This window comes from Aythya marila (assembly GCF_965140915.1).
Source record: "Aythya marila genome assembly, chromosome: 2".
Classification (NCBI taxonomy): Eukaryota; Metazoa; Chordata; class Aves; order Anseriformes; family Anatidae; genus Aythya; species Aythya marila.
The window spans coordinates 48,052,496-48,076,004 of record NC_139043.1 but is presented as its reverse complement, the minus strand read 5'-3'; the positions used below and the strand labels follow the sequence as shown (position 1 = coordinate 48,076,004).

At 40.0% G+C, this 23,509-nt stretch overlaps 1 protein-coding gene across 4 annotated transcripts in view; it reads left to right on the top strand.

Annotated features, from left to right (window-relative positions):
* NFATC1 (nuclear factor of activated T cells 1) overlaps positions 1-22,521 on the top strand; it is a 120,481-nt gene extending 97,960 nt beyond the window's left edge. For 3 of the 4 annotated variants that reach the window (XM_082754596.1, XM_082754598.1, XM_082754597.1), the window contains one exon: positions 19,766-22,521. In XM_082754596.1, the coding sequence (XP_082610722.1) occupies positions 19,766-19,815 (50 nt within the window). In that variant the 3' untranslated portion in view covers positions 19,816-22,521. The remainder of the gene's footprint in view (positions 1-19,765) is intronic. The other variant, XM_082754599.1, reaches the window with a different exon arrangement.
* Positions 22,522-23,509: the final 988 nt, after the last annotated feature.

Here is a 23,509-nt window from a genome sequence, read left to right as displayed (position 1 = left end):
TTACAATATAACAGGGCATTCATTAAAAATAAGAGAAAAACAGAGACTGTTCATTGGCTCTTCCCCAATAGAAATTATGCAGAAAAAGTAATATTGCAGGAAGGAGTAGAAGTGATTGGCCTTTGACAAGGCACAGAAGGATTTTTAAAGGTTCATTTTCAAGGTTATATGATTGAAGAATAAAACAGGAAATCCCCTTACTTTGCAACTTTAGAAAGATGGCATTCAAATTACATTCAGGACGTGATCCAAATGCCATGATTTTTTTTTCCATCATCTTCAATGGATTTTCTAAAACAGGATGTGTTAAATCAGGGGAAATAATAAGAGAGTAACAAGTAAATTAACAGAAGATTCACAACACATTATGAATCACAGTGTGAAAGAATCAATTAGAGTCAGATAGTTAACCAAGTAGTAGCAAAAAAAAAAAAAAAAAAAAAAAGAGTAGTTGTAACTAGAAAAAAAAATGAACATCTGCTGAAGTTTCCAAAGCTATATTTAATATTAACTTGGGAAAAACACCTGGACTGAATGGTGTCTCATCAAAAATTTGTAAGTGTTTCCAGACCAAAATCACTCATATACTTACAAAAAATAAAATCATCTGCTCAACTGAAAAAGAAAACTCCTCTCTCAGCTCTTCTCTAGCACTGAGTTTCACTTTGGGGAATATCACCATTTTAAACCAGAGAAGCAACAAAGTGCAACTGTTGATGCAGAAGTGTTTTGTTGATTGTTAAGATCTAGTACCTGAGGTCTCTGTCCATCTGGCTGCTGCAAAATGCATGCTCTGTCCGCACTAGTTTGCTGCAACAGGGCCTGCCCTTGTATAACAGATTAGCTAGTAGGGTAGACTTTATTATTTTAAGGACTATTACGGATTCAAGCACTCAACACAAAATAGAGTATGAAAAGTAAATAGACTTTTGATAGGGCTGCAGGATTTTCTTTTAAGAAAACTACAAATGGATGAAACATTTCTTTAGCTGTTAGATGAGGGTTGGACTAGATGATCTTAGAGGTCTTTTCCAACCTGAATGATTCTATGATTCTATGAATATTCAGAAAAAGAAACTGCTTTTGAAATTGGAAACAGAAACTTAGTCTCCTGTATTTTAGTCAGGAAGGTGGTAGGACTTCAGATATAGGACTACCTGCATCTGATTGTGTGAGCTGTAACCTTAAAAACTTTCAGTCAGACAGTTAGACGTCAGCCAGCCATATATCTGATGCTTCAGGGGCTAAATCTGTGGTTTCACTGATGATGAAATCTGGCTTTCTTCAGCAATCAACATACTTTCTGTGCTGTCAGTTAAGAGCTTGTTTCATGGAGGAGCTGGCAGATTCATCTGACTTCAAATGAGGCTGTATCGTGCTTTCAGTTGTGCATGGTCCCCTGAACTATCTCGTCCGCTGCCTCCTTGTAACTCTTTTCTGAAATGTCAGTGTTCAGAAAGTTGTCCAAAGACAGATTTAAATTTCATATGAAAACCTTTTATTGAGGGGAAACACCACTATAGGTAGAAAACCCCACAGCTTGACACACTAAAATGATTGCAAGAATTCCTTTAAGATGTCTATGTATGAATATTTCTCATAGCATGAAAAGGATGTCTAGATTGTACATTGCTGCTGCAAAATGAAAATCTTAGAGTGGAAGAACTTTCAGTTATTCTTGATAGAGACTACTACAGTAAGTAAGCATAGATTCATTGTGACGTAGTGCATCTGCACTGATTTCTATGTGTTCAGAGCCTAAACTCTTTAAGGATGAATGTAGAGATAATTCTTCAAGCTACATCCTCACTTGAGATTACTCCGCTTTTAAGTGCAAGCAAACATTTCTGTGTATCTTTTTCTCTTCCTCTACAGACTTGTATTTGTATTATGTATCTGTATCTCACATGCCAGTGGAAATCAGTAAAGGAAATTGATTTGTATGAATGGACTTCATAAATTTCATGGTATACCAATAATGAAAACATGGTTTGCAGAATAAGAAACAGTGGGGCTTTTCCAAATATTTTAATCATTGGCTGTGATCAGTGGCATAAAATGAACTGTTCTTTCCTGTGTCTAAAGTCCAAGCTGTGTTACATGTAGCTATGTGATGTTCTTTCCAGTGTCACGTCAGTAAATAATTGTAATGCTGCTCTTGAGTCTCTGACCTTCACTGTGGTTGCCCTTTCTTGAACAAAAGCTGAGAATGATAACAGATTATCTCTTTCTGTGATCTGACCTAGTCTAGTCTATATGAATCATACTCCAACTTATTCCTTAAGTTTACCATAAATATGCTACCACATAAGCATTTGTAATATAGCACAGCTGTAAAAGTGTTTAAAACAGGATTAGGTGGTACATCATATTTTTTAACTTCTTCTACTTTGGTAGAAATATAAATTCCCTTTTTTTGTATTGTTGAGTGATTTTTTTTGGTAAAAAAATATTTTTAAATGGTTCAGGTTTTACGAGTTTAGGCTAGAATGTTCTTTAGTCTGTCTAAACTTGGCCACTTTGTATAATTCCAGTTATTATTTCCTGAAGATGAACCAGGAACGATTTGTGTTTTAAGGAGCCTCTTACAGGGATAGGAAGAATCATGTAGCTTAACATCATCTTGTTTTAGCAAATTAAAATTGTCAGTTGAGCTGTGTACTCAACCTAAGCAAGTGGATGAAGGATTTTTAGGCCTAGAGACATGTTATAAAAACTACAACAAGAAAAAACATGCTACCAAAACCTTATGGGTGTTTTTTCACTATTACTTAGGAACAGGCTAGGGTTCTGGGATCAAACTGTACCAGCACACATATGCATTAAAGCCAACACACTGAAGTAAACACAGAAATGTTGTCTCCCTGTGATAGTCTTCTGAGAGTTAGAAGTCTCCTGATATCAGAGAAACTGTATATGCTTTAAAAGTTATGAAAAATGAATAGAACAGATCTACTTGCCTTTTTTGTACATCAAAATGAAAACATTTTAAATAATGGTTAGTCAATAATCAGCCATATAGCTTGTTTTCAATACAGTAACTGATTCTTTCCTGCCAACCCATCAGACCTGTTCACTGTGTTTTTGTAGATGTGTTTCACATAGCTGCCTGTGTTTAGTAAGAACTTGATGCAAAGCCCATTACATTCAGTAGGAGTTCTTCTGTGCTTTTTGGATCAGATTCCTATTTTCGGTCAACAGAACTTTTCACTTAGTGCTCTTAAAAAAGTCCTATGCAGAAAAAAATATGTATATATTCATGAAAATCTCTAATACTTGGTGAAAATTTTTGGGCCCCAAAGTAGATGTAGGCACAAGTTATAGTTTCCAGAGTGATGATAAAAGATTGTTAAATTAGTATGTAAAGGTTAACAACACTTAGACTAATTTGAAATGCTATCAGTATTGTTTATGCAGTGTGACCAACTTGCAGAGATTTAAAGAACCCCCACTGAGTTCTCTGGTTGTTTGGGTGTGCTAATATTTAAAGCAATGTTTGTGTTGGTTACATGGCGTAGGCCAAAGGGATCTCGAGGAGCACTATGCTCTCACAAACTGAATACAGGGAAGTATATTTTGGGTGAATCCACCACATGTGTTTGTATCCCACTTTATACCAGTAGGAAAAAGAAATTTCTCTCCTGGAGTAACTAGTTACTAAGCAGTTGTTTCACAACAATGTCTGGCAAATAATTTAACAGTTCTGCCCAGGCTTTTGCAGTGTTGCTGAGGCCAGGAGTCGTGTTTTCATCTGTTCATTGTAGCACAGGTCCATTTGTGCTATTTTGGAGGTCTCTTGACTTGCTGTACTCATTTGCGTTGCAGTCCATAATGAAACAATGACAACACTGCACCATGCGTTCTCCATGGAAAATGGGTTAACTCCAACAATTTTCCACTTTCTGTAATGTTTCTTTCTGATGTGAGGGCCTTCTTTATGAGTTCAAGGCTTTCTATTGCAACTATACATAGATAGCCATGACAAAGAGAGAGCATGAAAGCTTCTAGTGCAGGACATTCATCCTTACTTATCTGGCCCTCAGAGACATTAGCTAATCGAGGCACGATACTCCATACAATAGGACAAGTGCTGTAAAGCTACCTCTGTTATCCCAGTGGACATGAAGACTTATCATTCCCATGGCTGTTTTACAGGGTTTGTTTTGTTCTGACAACAACATCCACAGCCTACAGTACTATCGACTCTTAACAATGAATCTGATGCTGGCTATGTGTGTTATCAGCTCCCTAATAACTGTCTTTTTTTTTTATTATTTTTTTCTTCTTTCCCACCCCATTTGTGAGAATTTGTCCCCTGGAGCTCTTCTCTATCAGGCCCATGCAGCTGCTGTTATTTTAGATATGGCAGGAAGTAGGTACCGGAAAACAGCAAGGGCTCACAGCACTCAGAAAAAAATATAGAAATTCCTCTGATTTACCCAAGGCTCTGGCTCCAATCAAAGCCAGTTAAAAAAAAAAAAAAAAAAAAAAGGCAAAGAGGTGTGGGGGGAAGGCCCAAGCAGACAACCATGTCTGGACTGCCTGTGCCAGAAATGAATGTTTTAGCCATCACCATCTGCAGGGTGCTGGTACACGACCTGGCTGTGCAGCTCATGAGGTGCTTGCTGGCAGCAGTGTTGCACCTGGCTGGTGCTGCAGAAGTGGAGCTGGCACATGGGCAGTCCTGTGCCCACCAGCGTTGTTGCCAGCACCCTCCTCCGCCAGCAGAGAACCCTCTCTTGCCTCCCCAGGGACTCACATTTCTAAAAACCTTGGCTGTTTCTGTGTTCTCCCTGCTTGCGTCCCATGTGCACATAAAGCAGATCGGTTTACCCCTTCGTTCAGCGTGCTCCCATAAATGCATTTAGCAGCACTTAGGAAAGAGCGTCAGCCAAAGATACTGATGGAAAGTCACTAGAGCAAAAAACTTACATCACTACTACTATTATTATGACTAGTAGTAGGTAGTAGTAGTAGTATAATTGTAAAACTCAGATGGGATATTTCTTAACTGCTAAGCGATGACATTTCTAGATGCTTTGAATACCTTCACTTTTCAGTCAGGGTAACTCTGAAGAGTACTTCCGAAAGAAAAACAAAAGAAGTAACAATAAATGAAAAACACCTCCAAATGTTTCAGTTCAGCAAGTGGTTTAGAAAAAAAAAGACAGCACTGCCATCACCACCCCACACGTAAAGACATACATGGAAAAGATGCTACCTTTAGAACTGGTTTTAATAAAGAAATCTTCCTCTTTGACACAGCAGATAAAGAGGAAGATGTCCGCCCACAGACATCTCACACCATTAGCAATCTAGTTAACATCTGTAAATGTTTTAGGGAAAGAAATTACACTTTGAGACATTTCATTTTTAATTACAGTCTCCAGATTGGATTTGTTAGAGCAGGGAAATGTATCCCATAGCGACTGATGTCAATAGCAAGCAGTCCCTAAAGCCAGCCAGGATTGGGAAAGCCATGCTGTTTGCTGCTCTTGGCACTGCTCCCTGCTTTCACAATGTCAAACTTAGAACCGCCTTTATATGCACTTTCCATTTTTTTTTCCACAGTAGCTGTTGCCAGCAAGCTGTAAACTACCGTATATCACTCAGATTTAAGAACCTAAACTTTAAAACAAATTAAACTCTTGTTGACATTGTAATAAAAATCAGAATCGAACTGAACAGCTCAGTAAAACTGCACTTCAATTATTTTATGGATTTAAGATTGTTTTCTAGGATTCCCAGACTCCCAATACAGCAAAGTTATTTCCTCTTGGCAGATGGCTGGAAAAAAAAATCATTGAATGGATAAAATTATGTGGCAGACACTAGGTTGAAGCCTAAAGGGAGGAAATGGTGTCTCCCCAGCACCTGTAAATATTTGCTCTGTGTCTTGACCAGAAGAGCCTTTCGTCCATGCTTTGGAAAAAAAGGAAAAAAAAAATCAACGTATTTATTTTGTGAGTTTTTAAGAAAATAGAATTTTCATCTGTCAAAATCCGGTTCCTAACTAGGTGTTTATGTGGTTTTGAATGAGAACAGCAAATACAGGTCTGATCCACCCTTCAGAAGCTTGTCCAAATGCAGGTAAATGCATGCAGCGTACGAGTGCTCCCAGTTGCAAGCCTCTAGTTATCTTTTATCTCCCTACTTAGTAGTTAATGTTGGATATTCTTTCAATAATTTTTTTTCCTATTGTGTAAAATGGAAACAGAGGTTTCCATCCGATTAAATGCCAGGTTTCCATTCTTTATAATGGAAATTCCATTCTTTTAACTCGAAACAGTTTGGAATGAAAGTATTTCAGAAATGTGTGTAGACGGAAGCTACTGGAGATAATAATTTGTTTCATGTAACTGTTTTACAAAAGGTGTGGTGTGCTAGAAAGGCTGTTGTGTGGAGCAAACAACGATCAGCTCATGCAGCCTTTCATCAAGACCTTTGCTGCAGTTAACTTTTTTTTCTTTCATTTCATTGGTGAAATGTCCTTGACTGTCCTAGGGCACCAACCTCAGAAGTGTTGCATTCCCAGAGACTTAAGTGAAAAATGAGCACACTCAGGACCTTGCTGGCTGCTGTCACCAGGTTGTGTCTGAATACTCAGACAACTTGTACACATCTGCATGCCCACAGCTAAGTCTCAGGGTCCACGTGTTCTGGCTGAACTCCCCTGGGGATCAGCCTGTCTGCCTGAGCCATGTGTAGTCGTCTGGGCTTTCCAATGGCTCCCTGCATTCAGCTCCTGGTCTTTCACCTGAACTGAATTAACATTCTGATGTAAGCAGCTAGCTTTCTTCATTGTAGCATTAATCAATTTTTTAAGCTACTCTTGAAGTTAAAGCTCATCTGCATATATTGCTGCCTGGAGCACCTCTCAAAACGCAGGGCAAACTCCTACTGAAGTTGTGATGTGCTGCCAGATCGCAGCCCTGGCCTGTGGAGTGCTGTCACCTCTCAGCTATCAAGAAGCAAGGTTTTTAAGAGTCCAAGTGCTCAAAAAGAGGCAGAAAAGAAGTCCGTCACACATTGCAAGTGGTTGTTCAGAAAATGCAGTACAAGTATGTCAAATAAAACTGGAGGTCATTACAGGTGCTTGAGAGTGAAGCAAGAGCTCTCAACATAACTTTCTCAGGTGCCTTTCTCCCGCTTATGCAGTGCCAGTCCCTGGGCCATGGGTTTTGTGCACCTCATTCTTGGGGCAGAACAAATTTCCTCTCTAGTGGAGAGCACTGATGTCTACACAGATTTTATATCAAGAGTTCAGTTGCAAAGGGGAAAGTTTCTCCTATCTGCAATTCTTACTCTACTTTTGCAGCCATGTCTGGTGTTTTTTCTGCTGATGTTGCTCTGTCAGTCCAGTCTAAGGAGCCAGAATGCAGGTTAACACAGCATGTGGGAGAGAGGAGGAGAGGAAAAGATATTTTGCTGTGTTTGCAGCTCTGTCACACTGGGAGCACGTGCAAATAAGAGTATTCTTCCAGCTGCTCTAATTTGAGCCACTTGCTACAGGTGGTTTTAGCATCCAAGGAGTATGGGAGTCCAGCAGCTGCCTGATTGTGGTACTTTTCATACCTACATCTCGTGTGCTGAGGAGAACACCTAATAACACCCAGATGGTGGTTTCCCCACTGTGGCTTAGAACTGTCTGGGGCTGCCCCAGGCCCCACTTGCATTGAGGGGTTTTGACTGCAGCTCCACTAAATCAACCTTTGGGTCAAACCCTCCCAGTCAAACTGGAAAATGGTGAGAATTTTATCAAGAAAAGATCTTCGCCTTAGAGTTACTAATGAGGTGTAAAACTGGTGCAAGAGTAGCATTAAACACCACCAATGCTCGTCTCCAGAGAGCCATGACAGAAAGGATGTGTATTCCTTTTTGAGCTGTAGCTTTCTTCAGCAACAGATGCTGCTATGGTTAAAATAAAAACCTGTGGCGTTATCTACAGCTCATGTTATGGTGGTGGCCAAATCATAAGGCCACAGACAAATTTATCACATGGCGATTTGCCTGCTTCATTTCTTTAGCAGCCTGTTCATAGCCACGCATGCAGATTCACAGAGCTGACCCTTACTTCTGTGCCCACTACTGAGGAGAAGCAGCTGTGTTCCTTCACCTGAGGATTTCCCACAGCTAGCTCGTCAAACATGTCTTTGTCTTAAAAATTTCATCAGCTCCACCCGGCCTTCCTCTTCCATCAAGCAGTTTGTGGCTGCTCAGTGAGTCATCTCACAGCCATAATTTTATCTTCCTGAGCAAAAAGCCCTGTGAGCTAGGGGTTAAAAAAACAAAGCTCAGCCTTTGCCACAAGCTAGGTGGGAATGTGACCCAACCTGGTTTCAAGGCATTTCCCACTGCCCCCCAGAGCAACACATAGGCACACCATAGATTATATAAACAGTGACATCCCAGTGTTGTCTCTGCATTGGTGGCCTCTCTGCTAAAAGGTAAAAATAACGATCTTGATGTTGATCTTTTCATCTTGGCATTGATCTTTTCTTTTCTTCATGCATTTTGAGGTTTGCTGATGAAAAGGGTTGTAAAGGAAGGAGGCGTTAGTGATGGCAATGTTAATAGGGCAAGAGTCCATAGAGTCCAGTTCAAAAAAAAAAAAAAAAAAAAAACCACCAAACACCCTCCTTAGTCAGAGAGAGATCAGATAAGCCCTTTATTATCTTTTAACTTGTCTCCAGGACATTCCCAGAGTTGAGGCCCAATGCTACTCCCACTTACTGATGTCCATCAGATTTGGGGCTGATTCAGAGGAAGCAGAGCTGCCTGTCTTCTCTGTTCTCTGCTGTGGAAAGAAAAGGGTGCTCAGCAAATGCTCATGCATGACCCTGAGGTGCTTCATCCTTCCACCCAGTTATTATTTCTTTACTTTATTTGATATGCCTAGCTGCACATGAGCTGTTTTGTTTTTTGGTGGTGGTGCTGTTTTTTTAAGCAGTAGTGCAAAGTGGCTCATTTTGGAGGATTCCAGATGATCACTAGTGGCCACACTATTATTACACACAGTCGATTAAAGAGCATACATGCACATCCCATTGATTTGATTTAGAACTCACAACAGCTTCAGTAATGTGCAATTACAAGAAACTTAATGACCCCTTTATATTGAATGCAACTTCTGTGGCATCTAATATGCTTTGATGAATTGCTCATTATGTGCAATGTTGGAAGAGCTTCTAAAAAGATTAATAATTGTATAATCGATACAGAAATTCAGTCTTATTTGGCTTTTTTTTAAACTCTGAAATCAATAAATCAGAGGGATTTTGGATTCTCTCTTGCTCCCCATTTTCCTCATGAAACCCCAGATTATTTTTTTTCTAAAGCTACTCTATCACTTCTCCTGCATGTGGAGAAACCCCTTCCTTCTGAAACCTAGAAATAAAAATCAGTTCTTTTCTCAGCTTTACTCTCTTCATCTGTCTTTGTAGCACCGAGACAGGAGATTTCTTGATAAATGCTATAAGCTAGAATGAAAGTACTTTTCTCAGTGCATAATCTAGATGTAAAACGGAAATGCTAGAGATTGTAAATTAACCCAGAAATGGCGAGATAGGTACCTTCAGGTGTCTCACTACTTCAGCTGCCCCGTTCTTTGTCTCAAGCTGTGGCATAAGCTGTGTGTGCCCGATGCCCTCACTGTCAAGGAGCAAGGAGACACAGAGCAGCTGTGTGCCAGGGGCCAGCACCAAGCTGAGCACCACCCTTTTGTAAGAGACGGGTGAAGAGGATGCGGGCCAGGCTGTGGGGTGGGTTCCACTTTCCAGGAGATAGCAAGTAGGGGAAAATCCTCTAGTTTAGACATAGTCTGCTAATGGCTTCCTCGCCATTACTCTTCCCCTTCTTTTTCTCCCTGCCCCCAGATGCTGAACAATTTGTCCCCTGTGGATAGGTCTAGGCCAAAAGAGGATTGCTGGATTTTGTCCAGAAGGGCTGGTCCATGCCTGTTGGAGGCCCCTCCAACAGGGAAGGAAGCTCTCTGCTAGCAGCCTGCTGAGACAGGCTCAGAGCTGCATACTGGGGTCTCACAGCACTGCTTTACTGTTGGGCACTAAACTGGAAAGTAATGCTGATTGTGATGATCAGTTTGCATTACTGTATCTCGTATGGTGGGGGCAAATTTCTGTTGTCTCTAGCAAAATACTGCATGCTCTTCCTTATTCCTCCCTTACTTGTACCCACAAAGCTTCCAGCAACACTGACCTCTGTTTTTGGCTGCTTTAGGTAGTATTTGTGTAGTTCTTCTGTTGTATGGAAAATTTGTGTAAAACGTGAAGTATGTCTGCTCGGTATCCCTTACGGAAGCTCTTAGGAACGTAAACACATAATTTTGGTTAAAATGTGGTTTATTTGTGTGTTGCCCAGCCCTCTCTTCATGATGTGTGTATGTGCGTATCAAATCTGGCTTGAATCATATTGAGGCAGGTCCTGCAGCCTCTGCACAGTCCAAATCACAGAAGCTCCAGGCAAGGTTCACCTCAGTAAGGGCTACTGAAAATTCCCTCTTGACTCTTTGATTCTTTGGTGTAAAAGCTAAACTGTGTGAGCACAGTCATCCTGGGACCTAAAATAAAAACCAGATAAGGTTTAGACCCCATAGTGTTGGGAATCACCACGACTCTGCTGATTCCTGTACTAATTCTCAGCAGCCAGGGATTCAATCCTAAGTGTCTGCAGAAAAGAAGATGCAGAACATTCCCAGGGTTGCACATGGGAGGGATGAATACAAATCTAGGAGTTCTGGTGTGGTAGGATGGAACTCATTTAATCTGGGCTCCTAGTCAAGATCCCCAGTTAAATTACTGCCACACAGTGCTGTCATCGCACTACAGTGAGGAACCTTTCCTATTAGCCCTCTGCAGAGCAGCCACTGTGGGAGATTTCGCATTACTTTGGAGTTACTGAGCTAAATAAGGCAAAGGATAGAGCAGGTAGGAAAATGACTCCATATTAATGGCTGTCATGCACAACAATAACCTTCATCCTGCCAAGCCTACATTTGTATGGGAGGATCATGTTTTATTAAAACCTGCTACTTGTTGTCACTCACTTGCTCCACTGTCCTCTTCGTTGTCTCCAAAAATAGCATGCCCTGTGGTGGTGGCTTTTTATGATTAAACAGATAAAAATAATTTTAAGGTTTTAACACATCCAGGACACCTGAGGTAATATAAGATCTGACTTCTTTATGGAACGTGTGAAGTTATATTTTCCATTGCTTCACAAGACTTGTTTTGTTTGGTTTTTAATTCAGTAAGCTATAATATGATCTATAGTTTCGCATTACCAACTGGCATCTCAGGAATTTGTATCACTACTTTCTTTTCTTATTCATAGCATAATACTAGCTTTGAAAAAAAAAAAAATTCTCTAAGCCAGCCCTCATGTAATAAGTCTATGTTGTTTGTTGCATCTTTTATATGTCAGAAAGAGCTGCTTTTTATTAGTAGTGGGAAAGTAGGTACCAAGATAAAAACTGTAGGATTTTACTCATATGATGGAACTTCAGAAGCTTCATTTCTTTTGTCAGTGCAAATGGGTCTGTATTTAGCCATTTTTTCTTTAAATAAAACCTATACATGGAGATAAAGGAAAACATTTTTCCTTCTGTATTTCTACTTCCTCTCTTCTTTTGTGAATTTGAATTCCTTTTCAGCATGCTAACATGTGGCGTTTAATCTGAAAGAAAATACATACAAAAACACAGAAGCTTGATGGAACAAGAAGTGCCATCACTTTTGGAATAATCTGAGGGCAGTGATTATAGGCAGCAAAGTGAACATCATACTATGCAGTATTGCTACAGATTAGTTCAGTGTTAATGTCAACTCTTAAACTCACTACAGAGTTATCTTTCCATATATGTTGAATATTCATATATTCAGGGTTGGCCTGTTCTCCCACGTGCCTGGTGACAGGACGAGGGGGAATGGGTTTAAGTTGAGCCAGGGGAGTTTTAGGTTAGATGTTAGGAAGAACTTCTTCACTGAAAGGGTTGTGAGGCACTGGAACAGGCTGCCCAGGGAAGTGGTGGAGTCACCATCCCTGGAAGTCTTCAAAAGACGTTTAGATGTAGAGCTTAGGGATATGGTTTAGTGGAGGGCTGTTAGCGTTAAGTTGGAGGTTGGACTCGATGACCTTGAGGTCTCTTCCAACCTAGGAAATTCTGTGATTCTGTGATATGCAGAATAGTCACAGCATGTTCAGAGCTGTACCAAATGGAGAGGAAAATATGGTCCCCACTCCAAGATGCTCGCGGCCAATGAGCTATTGAAGGTCATCGAAGTTCAGGGCACTTAGGGGTATGTATGTCTGCACTGTATAGTGATGTACATGGAGTTGTACCAATGTAAGGCTTTGGAGTTGTACCTGGGAGTTGTACCAATGTAAGGCTTGACCAGTGCTAATGAGTTGTGTTGAAAAGCAAAAATGATGGGCAAAACTGAGTCAGTTTTGTTTCCAGGACTGCTGCTCTTTTCTGAAGGTTGCTCAGATGTGACACACAGCCATGTAATTTGGCTAGGGCCAGAGCATGGAGTTCAAACATGGCACCACATTGCTTGCATAGTTATACCCATTTGAATGATGAAATGTATTATCAGGACACAGCAAAATTCACACAGGCTTTTCACACATGTATCTTGAAAGATACAGCTGGTATTATTTGTATTTTCCATGACACATGCAACAGTCAGAACAGGTTGCTTTTGTTCCTTTTTGGTGAGAGAGCATTACAGCATCTGAACTTTTTGCTTCAGTTCAGCTGCATCACAGAGACAATGGTCCATAGTGGTCACAGGTGGACAAGAAGTAACAAGGTTGGTCAGTCACTTGTGAAAAAAAAAGATTGGCATGGACCTGAAGACACAGATGACTTGGGACATGCTCTGTGGCTGTTCCTATCAAGGAAATCAAAAACCATCCCGAGTGAAGAATGCCTTCACAGCACCGAGCAGACACCATTGCTATTTATATAGGAAGAAGGACACATGCTCGTTCAATTAATCACAAGATGTTTGCACTGCTCAAAACCTTTCAGTGTCTTTTTGCTGCAGCTTTATCACAGTCCTTAAAGAAGAATGCAATGTAGAATAGTAAAACTCTCCTGATCAACATGAGCTTTCAGGCTTTTCCACTGAAAAACTCCATTGGACTTCTCCCAGTCACCCAACAGCCTCTTGATGACTCCTGCACAGCACTGCCAGGGTGGGCAGGAGACAGATGTGAGGATGGCAGTGCATATGGCTTGAAGCAGGGCAGGTCACTTGAAATGCACACATCTGTGTGGTGCTGGAGAACTGTGAGAGTAGAGGTAACCCAGTTATGTCTTAGCATGGGACTGTATTGATAATATCAGTCCACGTCTTCATTCTTAGCAGACAAAAGAAGACCCCAGGAGCTTCATTTAGTTTCTCATATTGTGTCTCTGTCATTTACTTATACTTATGCAGATGATTTCATTGACAAAAATGCTCCTTGCCCAAGAAAGAGCTCAGTGCGTTTACTTATTTATTTTGAACACAGGTGAAGCGTGCCACTGAAAAGGAGCACAACAGTAAATACAACCCACAACACCAGTACTCATTTAACAGACCTCTCTGGGACACTGCAAAAGAGGACTGAAGCTAATGGGAAGATGGTCATTGACTTCCACAGACTTTGGTGTGTGATGTGTGAAGAGACAGTCTTAAACAGGACAAAATTAGGGTCTTAATTAGAAAAGGAGGGAGAAATAATGGGTGAAACTGGAAGATCTATATTAGCATCAGTCTCTCTTCCAGAAACCTCTCAACATTAATTAAAAGGTGTTCTATTGTTTTGCATTAAAAGCTTATGTGAATAGAGAGCAGACAGTCAGTGGAGGGCCTGCTTCTTGTCTAAATTGGGTTTAAACCTGCCTGGCACCATGGGAGCTGCAGAAAAGTGTCACTGGACCAGAGGCCATGCCTTTAGACCAGTTCCAAGAGAGGCCAGCGCCTCAGCATTTTTCTCTGGAGTATGGTAGAAGAGTGTCCATGGCGTGACAAACTCACTGACTCTGTCATAGTAGGTATGTTTCCGTGTAAGTATGCTGGTGGTTTCACAGTGCAGAATCTCAAGAGTGCAGGCAGAGGGGTGACACTGTTAGCAAGGTTCACAGAAATAGGATGTGTTTTCAGAGTGCCGTGGTTCCCTCCTAAAATTGTAGGCGCAGCTCTTTACAATTGTGATTTTGATCACAGCTCTCAGCTCACCTCCCATTTTTTCAGACTCTTGAGAACATGTGCCTTGAGGAATATGAAGTGTAATACTGCTATGAAGCTATGTCTTCCAGGCTCCTGTAGCTGTGTGGCCTGGGGGTTCTGTGTAGCCCCCAGAGTTCACCAGTTGAGGTGAACCGTTCTTGTGCCTTTTCCTCACTTCTTGCACCTCTGACCTGATAAATTCCTTGATTTGAGTGGGGTTGGTATCTGAGCTGGAATGCAGAACTTAGTCTCAAAAGAACAGTTATTTTATTAAAACAAAAGGCCATAATGTTATCCATGTTCTAATTAGTCATCAGGTAAAAGGAGAGCAGAAATCTGCAGAAATTTAAACTTTTGCCAGTTTATAGAATCCTTGTGTAGCCACCAAACATTAAAAATATTTCATTTCCTATGAAGTTCACATCTATATACGGAATCTGCACTTGTTCAAATATATCTGTTTCATGCAGGAACTCAAACTGTTTCATCGGTGAGACACTGATTTTGCTAATTAATGAAGCAAAAATTTCCATTGCAAAAGGGCATCTTAAAGCAAAATTAAATACAAGAAAGAAAAAAAAAACTCCCTATTAAACTAAAATGTGGTGTAACAGCTCACCACATCCTGCTACTGTGGCATCTGCTGTTTAGCAAAGGAAAGGTTCCGCTTTCAGACGCCTTGACAGGTAGAGAGGTCACGTGTTACCTGCATTTCTCAGCACTATTACTTCTTGAGTTTATGTCAGTGGAAAAGCTGAACTTGATGATGGAAAATATAAGTTGAGGGAGGACATTGTGGGGAACTGTAGGTGTTAGCTATAAAAGCAACAATGCCCCCCTTTCCCAAAGCCAGCAGAAAAACAGGAAAAAAAAATGTGATGACAAAACTGCTGTAAATCATTGTAATCAGCTGTTTGATCTGATAGGGATGACCCTGTTGTTTTAAGGGACGTGTTAGGCTAATCTAGGCATCGAAAATTAAACATTTTGCATGCTATTCCAGATCTGCTGCTAAGCTGTATGTAGGGCCTCCAGTGAGTCATGTAATTCTTTGGGTCTCATCTTCCTATCTATAAAACAGGTCTGTATGAATACTCATTTTCTGTTGTTTTAAAGATGGGTGTAAAGCATCTGCTATCTTTCTTTGAAAAATGTTACACTCATTCCAAACACAGCTACTCCTAGAATAGTATGTAAATGGACATATATCCAAGCAGACGCTGAATCAAACACCATGGTTTGTTTTAGAAATAAAACTCAAACCCAGGACAAAACACTGCTTGCACTGAATACTGCTCTTCTCTACCACACACACAATCCTGTTGTAGCAACAGGTTTGTAAGCCAAAACTGGACCATTAAAGACAGCAATCAGTTGACTCACCTTGATTTTTAATAAATATTTTGTTAGTAGGGAGAAAAATAAGAGAAAGATTATTTATTATAAGAATCAGAAGAAAAATAAGAGAAAAATATTCATTATTTTCTTTGCATCAGCAATATCTTTTACTTCTCTGGCGTGTTCTGCATCAGTCCTACAGGACCAAGCAGAGCCCTAAGGATACCGGGGGAAGGGGTGTGATGGATGGCAAAAGAAGTGCTGAACAGGGAGCAATCAGCTTGTTCACATGACATGTGAATGAAGCCATCAAGAAACAAATTTAAAATGAGAAAGTACTGTTTCCACCAACACATCCTTCAACTGGAACCTATCAAATCCATTGCTGCAGAAACCATGAAGGCCAGAACAGGTTTTCAAGGTTACTAGAGAATTGCACGGAAGAAAATCCACTGAAATCCATGGAAGAAAGTCCACTAAAAACAAGGACTCAGACCTCTTGCTCTTGAAGCCCTCCAGCAGTCAGGAGGTACAGGGTGTATTAGAGGAAGCATCACTGAAGGTTTGCCTGGTGCCTGTGGTCTTTCCTGAAGAATTGCCTACTTGTCAGAGATGTGGCACTGGTACAGACGGATATACAGAACCCTTCGATAGAGCCATTTTTCAATAACAGAATTTCTAATTTGCATTTGGCAAGGATAATCTTGGGTCAACCTACTACAAGAGCGTTCAATGTTTTTGTTCCAGCAAACAGCAAAGAAAGCAAAGAAAAAGAAGTTTCAGGTCAAACAAAACATTACATTTGATCTAAAACAAAACATTAACATCCAGCAATGTTAATAGACTTTGGAATATGAAAAGAAGCAAATTTTCCAGAAATTTGAAATAAAAATGTTGATGTTAAAGACATTTCTTTCTCTATACTGAGCTATTTGAGAAATGTAATTCACATTTTCATGTCATTTTAACAGATCCAAAACTGCATTTTCCACCCCACGTCCATTTCTCAGACCTGGAGGGAGAGGGGAATGTCTTCATGGGAACACTTGGATGTGTATCTGGATGGGGCTGGGCACATGTCTTTAGCTGAGCCCAGCAAGTGTCATACAGCTCACTTCACCTCAGCACTTGCCCACGTGTGCCTGATGCCCGGTGTCTGTCAGTTCCCACCCGCCAGAGGGTTTTCCTTCCAGTTTCAGGTGCCTTTGGTGGGCAGTATGGGAAAGCCCGCTCTCAGCGCAGTTCCCCTTTCAGCTCTCATATTCAGCACTCTCTGTAAAGCAGTCTGCCTCTACAATATCAGCTGCCTTACTGGATTGTATATTGCCCCACCTGGGACTTCTGCTTGCACCTTGTCTCTCTGTCTTTTTTTTTTCCACTACCCTATTGGGAATTTTTACATCTTCAGCATAGTGGCAGGTAAAGTGGGAGAAACGACAGTGAAATAGGAACCTGTGTCTGAGCCATGTTGCCTGTGAGCCACTGTGGGTGAAACAGGTGTTTGGCATCCTCTTGGCTATTTTGACCCCATTTGATTGTGAGATTTGGTGGCAATGGATGCACCTTGGTTGAGGCTCAGTTCTGATATTGTGTAGTGACTGCTGTTGAACAGTTGTCAGATGTTGCTACATGAAGACACCAAACTCAACTCAAGATAGCAGAAATCAACCTCTGTTAAGAATTAACATATAATTAAAATGAGCAATAAAGCCAAGGGTCTAACCTGTGTCCTGTTGGAGTCAGTAATTGTGAGTAGTTTCAGCTGGTAACAGATTTGTCTGGCTGCTCAGAGCTGGAGAGTGCATGGGCAAAGGACCATGATGGAGCCAAAGGACAATGACGAAGCCAAGGCAGGTGGGCTCCCAGCTGAAAAGAAAAGTCACATCATTTCTAGGGTACGTCATGTTTCCTACAGTGCTTGAGTGACAGAGGATTCATCTGAGGGTACCGGGTGGTGCTGGAGAAGACCGCCTCTGAGTTCCTAAGCTGATTCTGGTGATGGACCTTTTGATCTTAGACCTTCATGTCACCAAGTTGCTTCCAAAATACTTTTTCTAAATGCTTTAATAGGGGAAACCTTGTGCTGTTGGGCTGGGGGATGTCACATTTGGAAATTTTACTGAACAAACCAAATTAGAGTACCTCAGCTTATGACCTAGCATTACCCTGAGATCTGAGATACCTGAGTACTAAAGTTGACTGTGATGGGAAGCTCCTATGCTTTTCCACCTGCCTGTCCTCATCTGTGAAGCAGTGGTGATGCTTATATCCACATGGTACAGAAGAACTATAAAGATTTGTTATCTAATGTTTCTAAGCACTGCATATACAAAGTCTGATGATTGCCTTGAGTAGTGTCTTAATTCTGTTTGTGTAAGAGAAACTTGGAGGCAAAGTTAGCAAAACTGGAACGCTGGCTGACCCCTATGAGGATTTGTCCTCATTGTCACACTCAACACAAAGATACTACTGTGAGATTTGCTGCATGCCCAGTGTTGCTTTGAGAAGTTTATTAAATAAACTGTCTTTTCAAAAGCATCATAGAACAATCATCCCACAGAAAAAGTATACTGTTTGGATTCAAGGTAGATATTCAATTCAGGACGCTGTCCCAAGTCTTGCAGCACATGCATGGGGTAGCATTTCTTGCCATGTTCAGATGTATGCAAGGCAGTCTTTGTCACAGAGCAAGGCTTGTTGCTTAAATTTGTTTCCATTCTTCAGGATTATTAAAGATAAATTCTACAGCACCCTTAAGAGAAAGAACTGCTTTGTCTTCACATCTCAATTCCATTACTGCTCTTAGTTTACTGCCATAAATAGGTAGTAACAAATGCACTTGGTATTTCTTTTCTGAAGTGTGGCACTGGTAAAAGTGGTTGCTGTGGCCAGGACCTGTGACACAAATCCTGACTGATTCATGTGCTACAAGTACAAAATGGGTAATGGGTCTACAGAAAATAAATTAATAAAATAACACTTAATTGTTTCAGGAAGTTGATTTTAGGCAGTCTTGGTCTTTTCCAGTAAACACGTGGAGTTATCTGGATGGCTGTGAACAGCCGCCCACAAGGAAAGGAAAACTCGGGCTTTTCCATGGCACTTCCATGACGTGGGCATGTGTTTCCCACTCCCAGCAGCTTTCACTCAGAAGTGGTGATAGCACTACTGATGGTATTTTGTCTATCTTCATGTAAATCAGGTGGTGGTGGTTGCTGCAGGGAGGTGGGGTGGAAATAAAAGGGATGTTGTGTAGCCTACTGTAGATGGCCTTTGCCAGGTTCAGTCATTTCCTGTCCATCTGCCAAAAATCACAAGCTGATAAATGGACATAATTTGAGTGTGGGAAACAGTATTTCTTGATGAGCTACGGGGGAGGGGGAAAAAAATGAAAGAAGATTCACGAATAAAGAAAACAACACTTTATCAATGGAGATGCAGTCTGACTGGCTGATGCTGCCTTGTTTATTCTTTTCTCTGACTCTTGACGAGGGTTTTCACTTGCTTGTCCCTCCCACCTGTCTGTGCAGATAGGAGCAAAAAGACCACATGTCCATGTGTGTTGATCACTACGAAAGGAGAGTATTTGTTTATACATGTCATCAACTATGGAGAATGGGCAAGCACACATCAGTTTCTTCTCCCTCTCTCTCTCTCGCACTCACTCAATTTCAGCCTACAGTGGGAAAAAAATCAGCATGTGAAATCACACTGTATCTAGGCATTGCAGCTTCAAATACCCAGTTCAGTGGCTGGCAGCTTTGTGCCATTAGCACATACCATGGCTAACATACTTTCCAAAGGACTCTTTTTATGGAAGGGGTAGATTATTCTAAGATTTCCTGTGATACTCTTTACTTTATATTCCAGAGCCAGTACTAGAGCAAATGAAATGTTTTATCTGTAACTGACTGAAAATGTTAAATATGTTTGATGCAATCAAGGATCCAGGATGCTGCTGTTTTTGTGATGTCTGGTTTTACACAATGTTTAGCATGTTAATAACCTTGGTTAATCCTGCTGTTTTGCACTGTGATCCGCCTTTACTAGATATCTTGTGATGCTTAATGTTCAGAGCTGCACTGAAACTGTCGAATCAATGCAGGTTTGGGAGGGGCTGTACTGAAGAGACCCTCCTGCAGCAGTGTGATGCTAATCGATTCCTTTTTTCTTGTGTTCTTTCTTTACAGTAAATGAAATTATAAGGAATGACCTTTCCAGTACCAGTGTCCATTCATAGCTTTCAATATGGGCCTCTTATGAAATCCACACACGCTTTTGACTTAGATGGCATGTCAGCTTGAGTGCAGAGATACCGAATAAACTGAAGACCACTCCGATCTTCCACCTTACTGAATGTCAGGAACTGAAGATTTACCTCTTGCTTACAAAGAAGTAGGTCCTCAACTTCAGCTGATGAAATAGCTTCTTTAAAGAAAATCATCTCAAAAGAAAGAGGAGGGAGTACACTCCAAGATGGCGCATTTCGTGGGACAAAACTAGGAAACGCATCAAAATCTGAGTGCTTCTTCCCAATGCTGATCTTTTCGCCATGGCACCGCTGGAATACAGCCCTGGAAGTGCCTTATTTGACCAGGTTGTGGCATCAGGGCATTTGTAATAAGCTTTGAATTTGTTACCATTAAAAGTGTTGGTAGGTGCAGAAACTATAGAGCTTACATTCTGGAGAATTATATTGGAAAAAAAATAAACAAAACATAAGACTGTGCAGCCAAGTAGGGAGTGAAATCCCTATCCAGTAAGACGTGCTTATGAATTCCAGAATTTCTTCAGCTTTTCTTCGCTGTAATGTACAGCCTATTGCCTTATTCTTAGTGCATTTCAAAAGCCTCTTGATTTGTCATCATCTCAGCTTTCTTTTGCATATTGTCTTTATTACGTGCTAATGAATCATAGGATTGTTAGTAGTAGCATGTTAAGATTTTGATTTAAACTGCCTTCAGTCATAGCACAAGTGAGTTGAATAGCACAAAATAAAAAAGGTTGATGGACAAAAAATTGAAATCTATCTATTACATGATAGATGAATGTGTATGCATGTACATACATACTAGTATATATGCATATATTTATATATGACAAATAATATAGATGATTGCCTAGTGAGGGCACTGAATTTAGCAATAATTTCAATTTCTGAGAATGCATTTCAGATCCACAACAAATATTTCAGCTACTTCTTTTTAGGGTTTGTTGAAACTAAAGCAGGTATGCATTTTCTTTCCTCATGCAGTTAAGCAAGCACTTTAGATAGGCAAGAAGGATGCATACAAGATACATGTTATTTACCAAATGGCAAATTATTAGTTAAAATAATTGTAAATACCATTATGGAAGAGTGTAAAATATTTGTTCAGTTATAATATTATTATTCCGCAGAAGCCTTATAACTCTCTGCTACATGTATGAAAAGAATATTACCAAAAAAACACGAAGGTTTAATATGCAGCGCTGTATAGTGTGTTTTCAGATTAGCTAATGTTTCTGGAGCTACAAATAGGCATGTAGTGTAGCCTCTAACATTGTATTTTTTACAATCAACTGCTTATTATATAACTAGCGACAACCTATTTCGTATAACCAAAAAATAAAAATAAAAACAAAAATAAATAAAATAGCATGAATTAAATTAAAAATGTTTAACATTAATATTGTGCCTTAGGAATCTGTGCCCCCTTCTGGAAATATACCTGAACTACACCTCCGTGCTGGGGTGACTCGTTAACCGTAATGCAATGAAGATTGAACAGGTTTCACAAAAAGGTGAAATCCTCCTAAGCATTTTAAAACATTATTCTGTATAATTATGTCTTACTTTCTTTAGAAAATAAAAATGAAAGCCATATTTGTCACATTTGCACATTACTGTGAAGACAAGAGAATATAATATGGCTATATGTACATAATATGCTGTTATTCGTCCTTATAATAGTCTGTTACTCCTCACCTGTTTACTCCCAGTTATTTACCCTGTATTTAGCATTGTAGACGTTGCATGAAACATTTCTTATAGATTGCCATATGAAAAGTAAAAAGCTTGACAGATGTCAGCTTGACTTGTAGCTAGAAAATAGTTCCAATAAAGCAAAATGTTTTGCTGGAAGCTAGTCTTAGAGTGGTTCATTTTATGTTATCTTGACAAATCTTCCTTTCTCATATAAAATACGCAATTTTACGTTATATACATATATATTATAAATATATATCTCCATCTCTTCTATTTGAAACTGTTTGCATCCTGCTGCATCCTGCTAATATAACCATCTTAGCATGGAAGTAAAGCCTCTTTTCAACAGACTCTTCTTTATTCCCTTGCATTTAAAGACATCGCTGCCAAGGAGAGAAAATGATATATGATATAATCATCAGATTTTATTCTCTCAGTATTTGAGAAGTGTCAACAAAGTGTGTGTGGAGGAATGGTTATGCCAAAGTATTTTTTATTCACATGCATAAATACCTTGGGTGAGGCTTTTATGATACAAGACAACACACACACAGACACACCCTACACAATGTTTGCATTTCAGCAATAACTTTAGCAAGGTTTTCAACTGTATGGTTTGGATATGTTGCATCTCTGCATCTCCTTCGTCTTCATTTTTATTTTCCTCTTTAAGCTATATTGGAAAAAAAAAAAAAAAAAAAAAAAAAACTGTTACTTTTAAGCCTGGATAATGGAAGATTATGCATCTCTGTTATATGTATTCATAAAATAAAAATGAAAGCAGAAATATTTCCAGTATGAGACTGCTATCTTGTTTTTGTACGTGTGTTATGGTTGTTGCTCTCAGTTTATGAAAATTGTGTTCATCGACCTTTTTTGAAAAAAAAGCAAAACAAAGAAGCCACAACACTCTGAACTTAAGTGTAGCCCTTATAGCTATGTTCAAAAGTACTTTTGTCGTGGATGATTCTGACTGTGAAAAAGAACACTTCGGATGAATTTTAAACGATAAAACAAGATACCTTATTAATCATGCAACAAAGTATTTGTGTCTGTATAGGTTGCTTGGACAATGTCTTTTTCTCTCCCTTAACTATTTCTGAAATGTGTGGATTGCTAAGGGTAAGCTTTGGACCTGTGGTCTTCAGTGCAGTGTCTACAAGAGACATTTTTGTTTGTCTGGAGGCTTTTGTAGCCCTGTGACAGGAGGGCTGCCCACAGACTGGCAGGAGGGGATGACTTGCCGTGACATGAATATGATCGGTACGATGAATGCTGCTCTCTGAGTCCCCCTCTGCTCCAAAGAAGAAGGGGTAACAGAAGGGTGTCAACTTAGTCAAAGCTGGGCTGAATGTACATCTGAGTTTCTCATCACCTTGTCAGGTGGTGCATTTGTATGTACCGACATATGACACCTAATTGGCCAAATTACAATGAGATTCTGCAGTTTTTCTTGACCAAAAGCAAGTTACAAGGTATATGAAAAAGAGTAGCATGCTTATGACAGCAGTCCTGATTTAGGTAAGCCTTTGAACACCTTTTAAAAAAAATCCTCGGAAGAGCAAAACATAAAAATTTAAAACTTTGTTGAATAAGGACCTTGCATTTGACTTCCTGTGAGTACAGGACAACACACATTGCTCACTCTATCCCACCTACTTTCAGTTAGTCTGCTGCTGAATCCCTCACAATTTAAGGAGAGATGTATGCTCCAAACCCATTAAAGTGGCTCAGCTCTTTAGAGATCAGTCTCTGCTTCCTGTCTTCAGGATGGAAATACTGATATTACTCCTCATGTGGACAGTGTGAACCATATTGTTGGGGAGGTTCCTGGAAAATTGACAGCACAGAAAATTGTCACACATTCTTTATATCTTCCGGAGACTGTGGCATCATTTTATACCAGACCAAAATGTCTGGTCACACATTGAATTCATTTGAGCAATATACTTTGGTCATTGTGCTA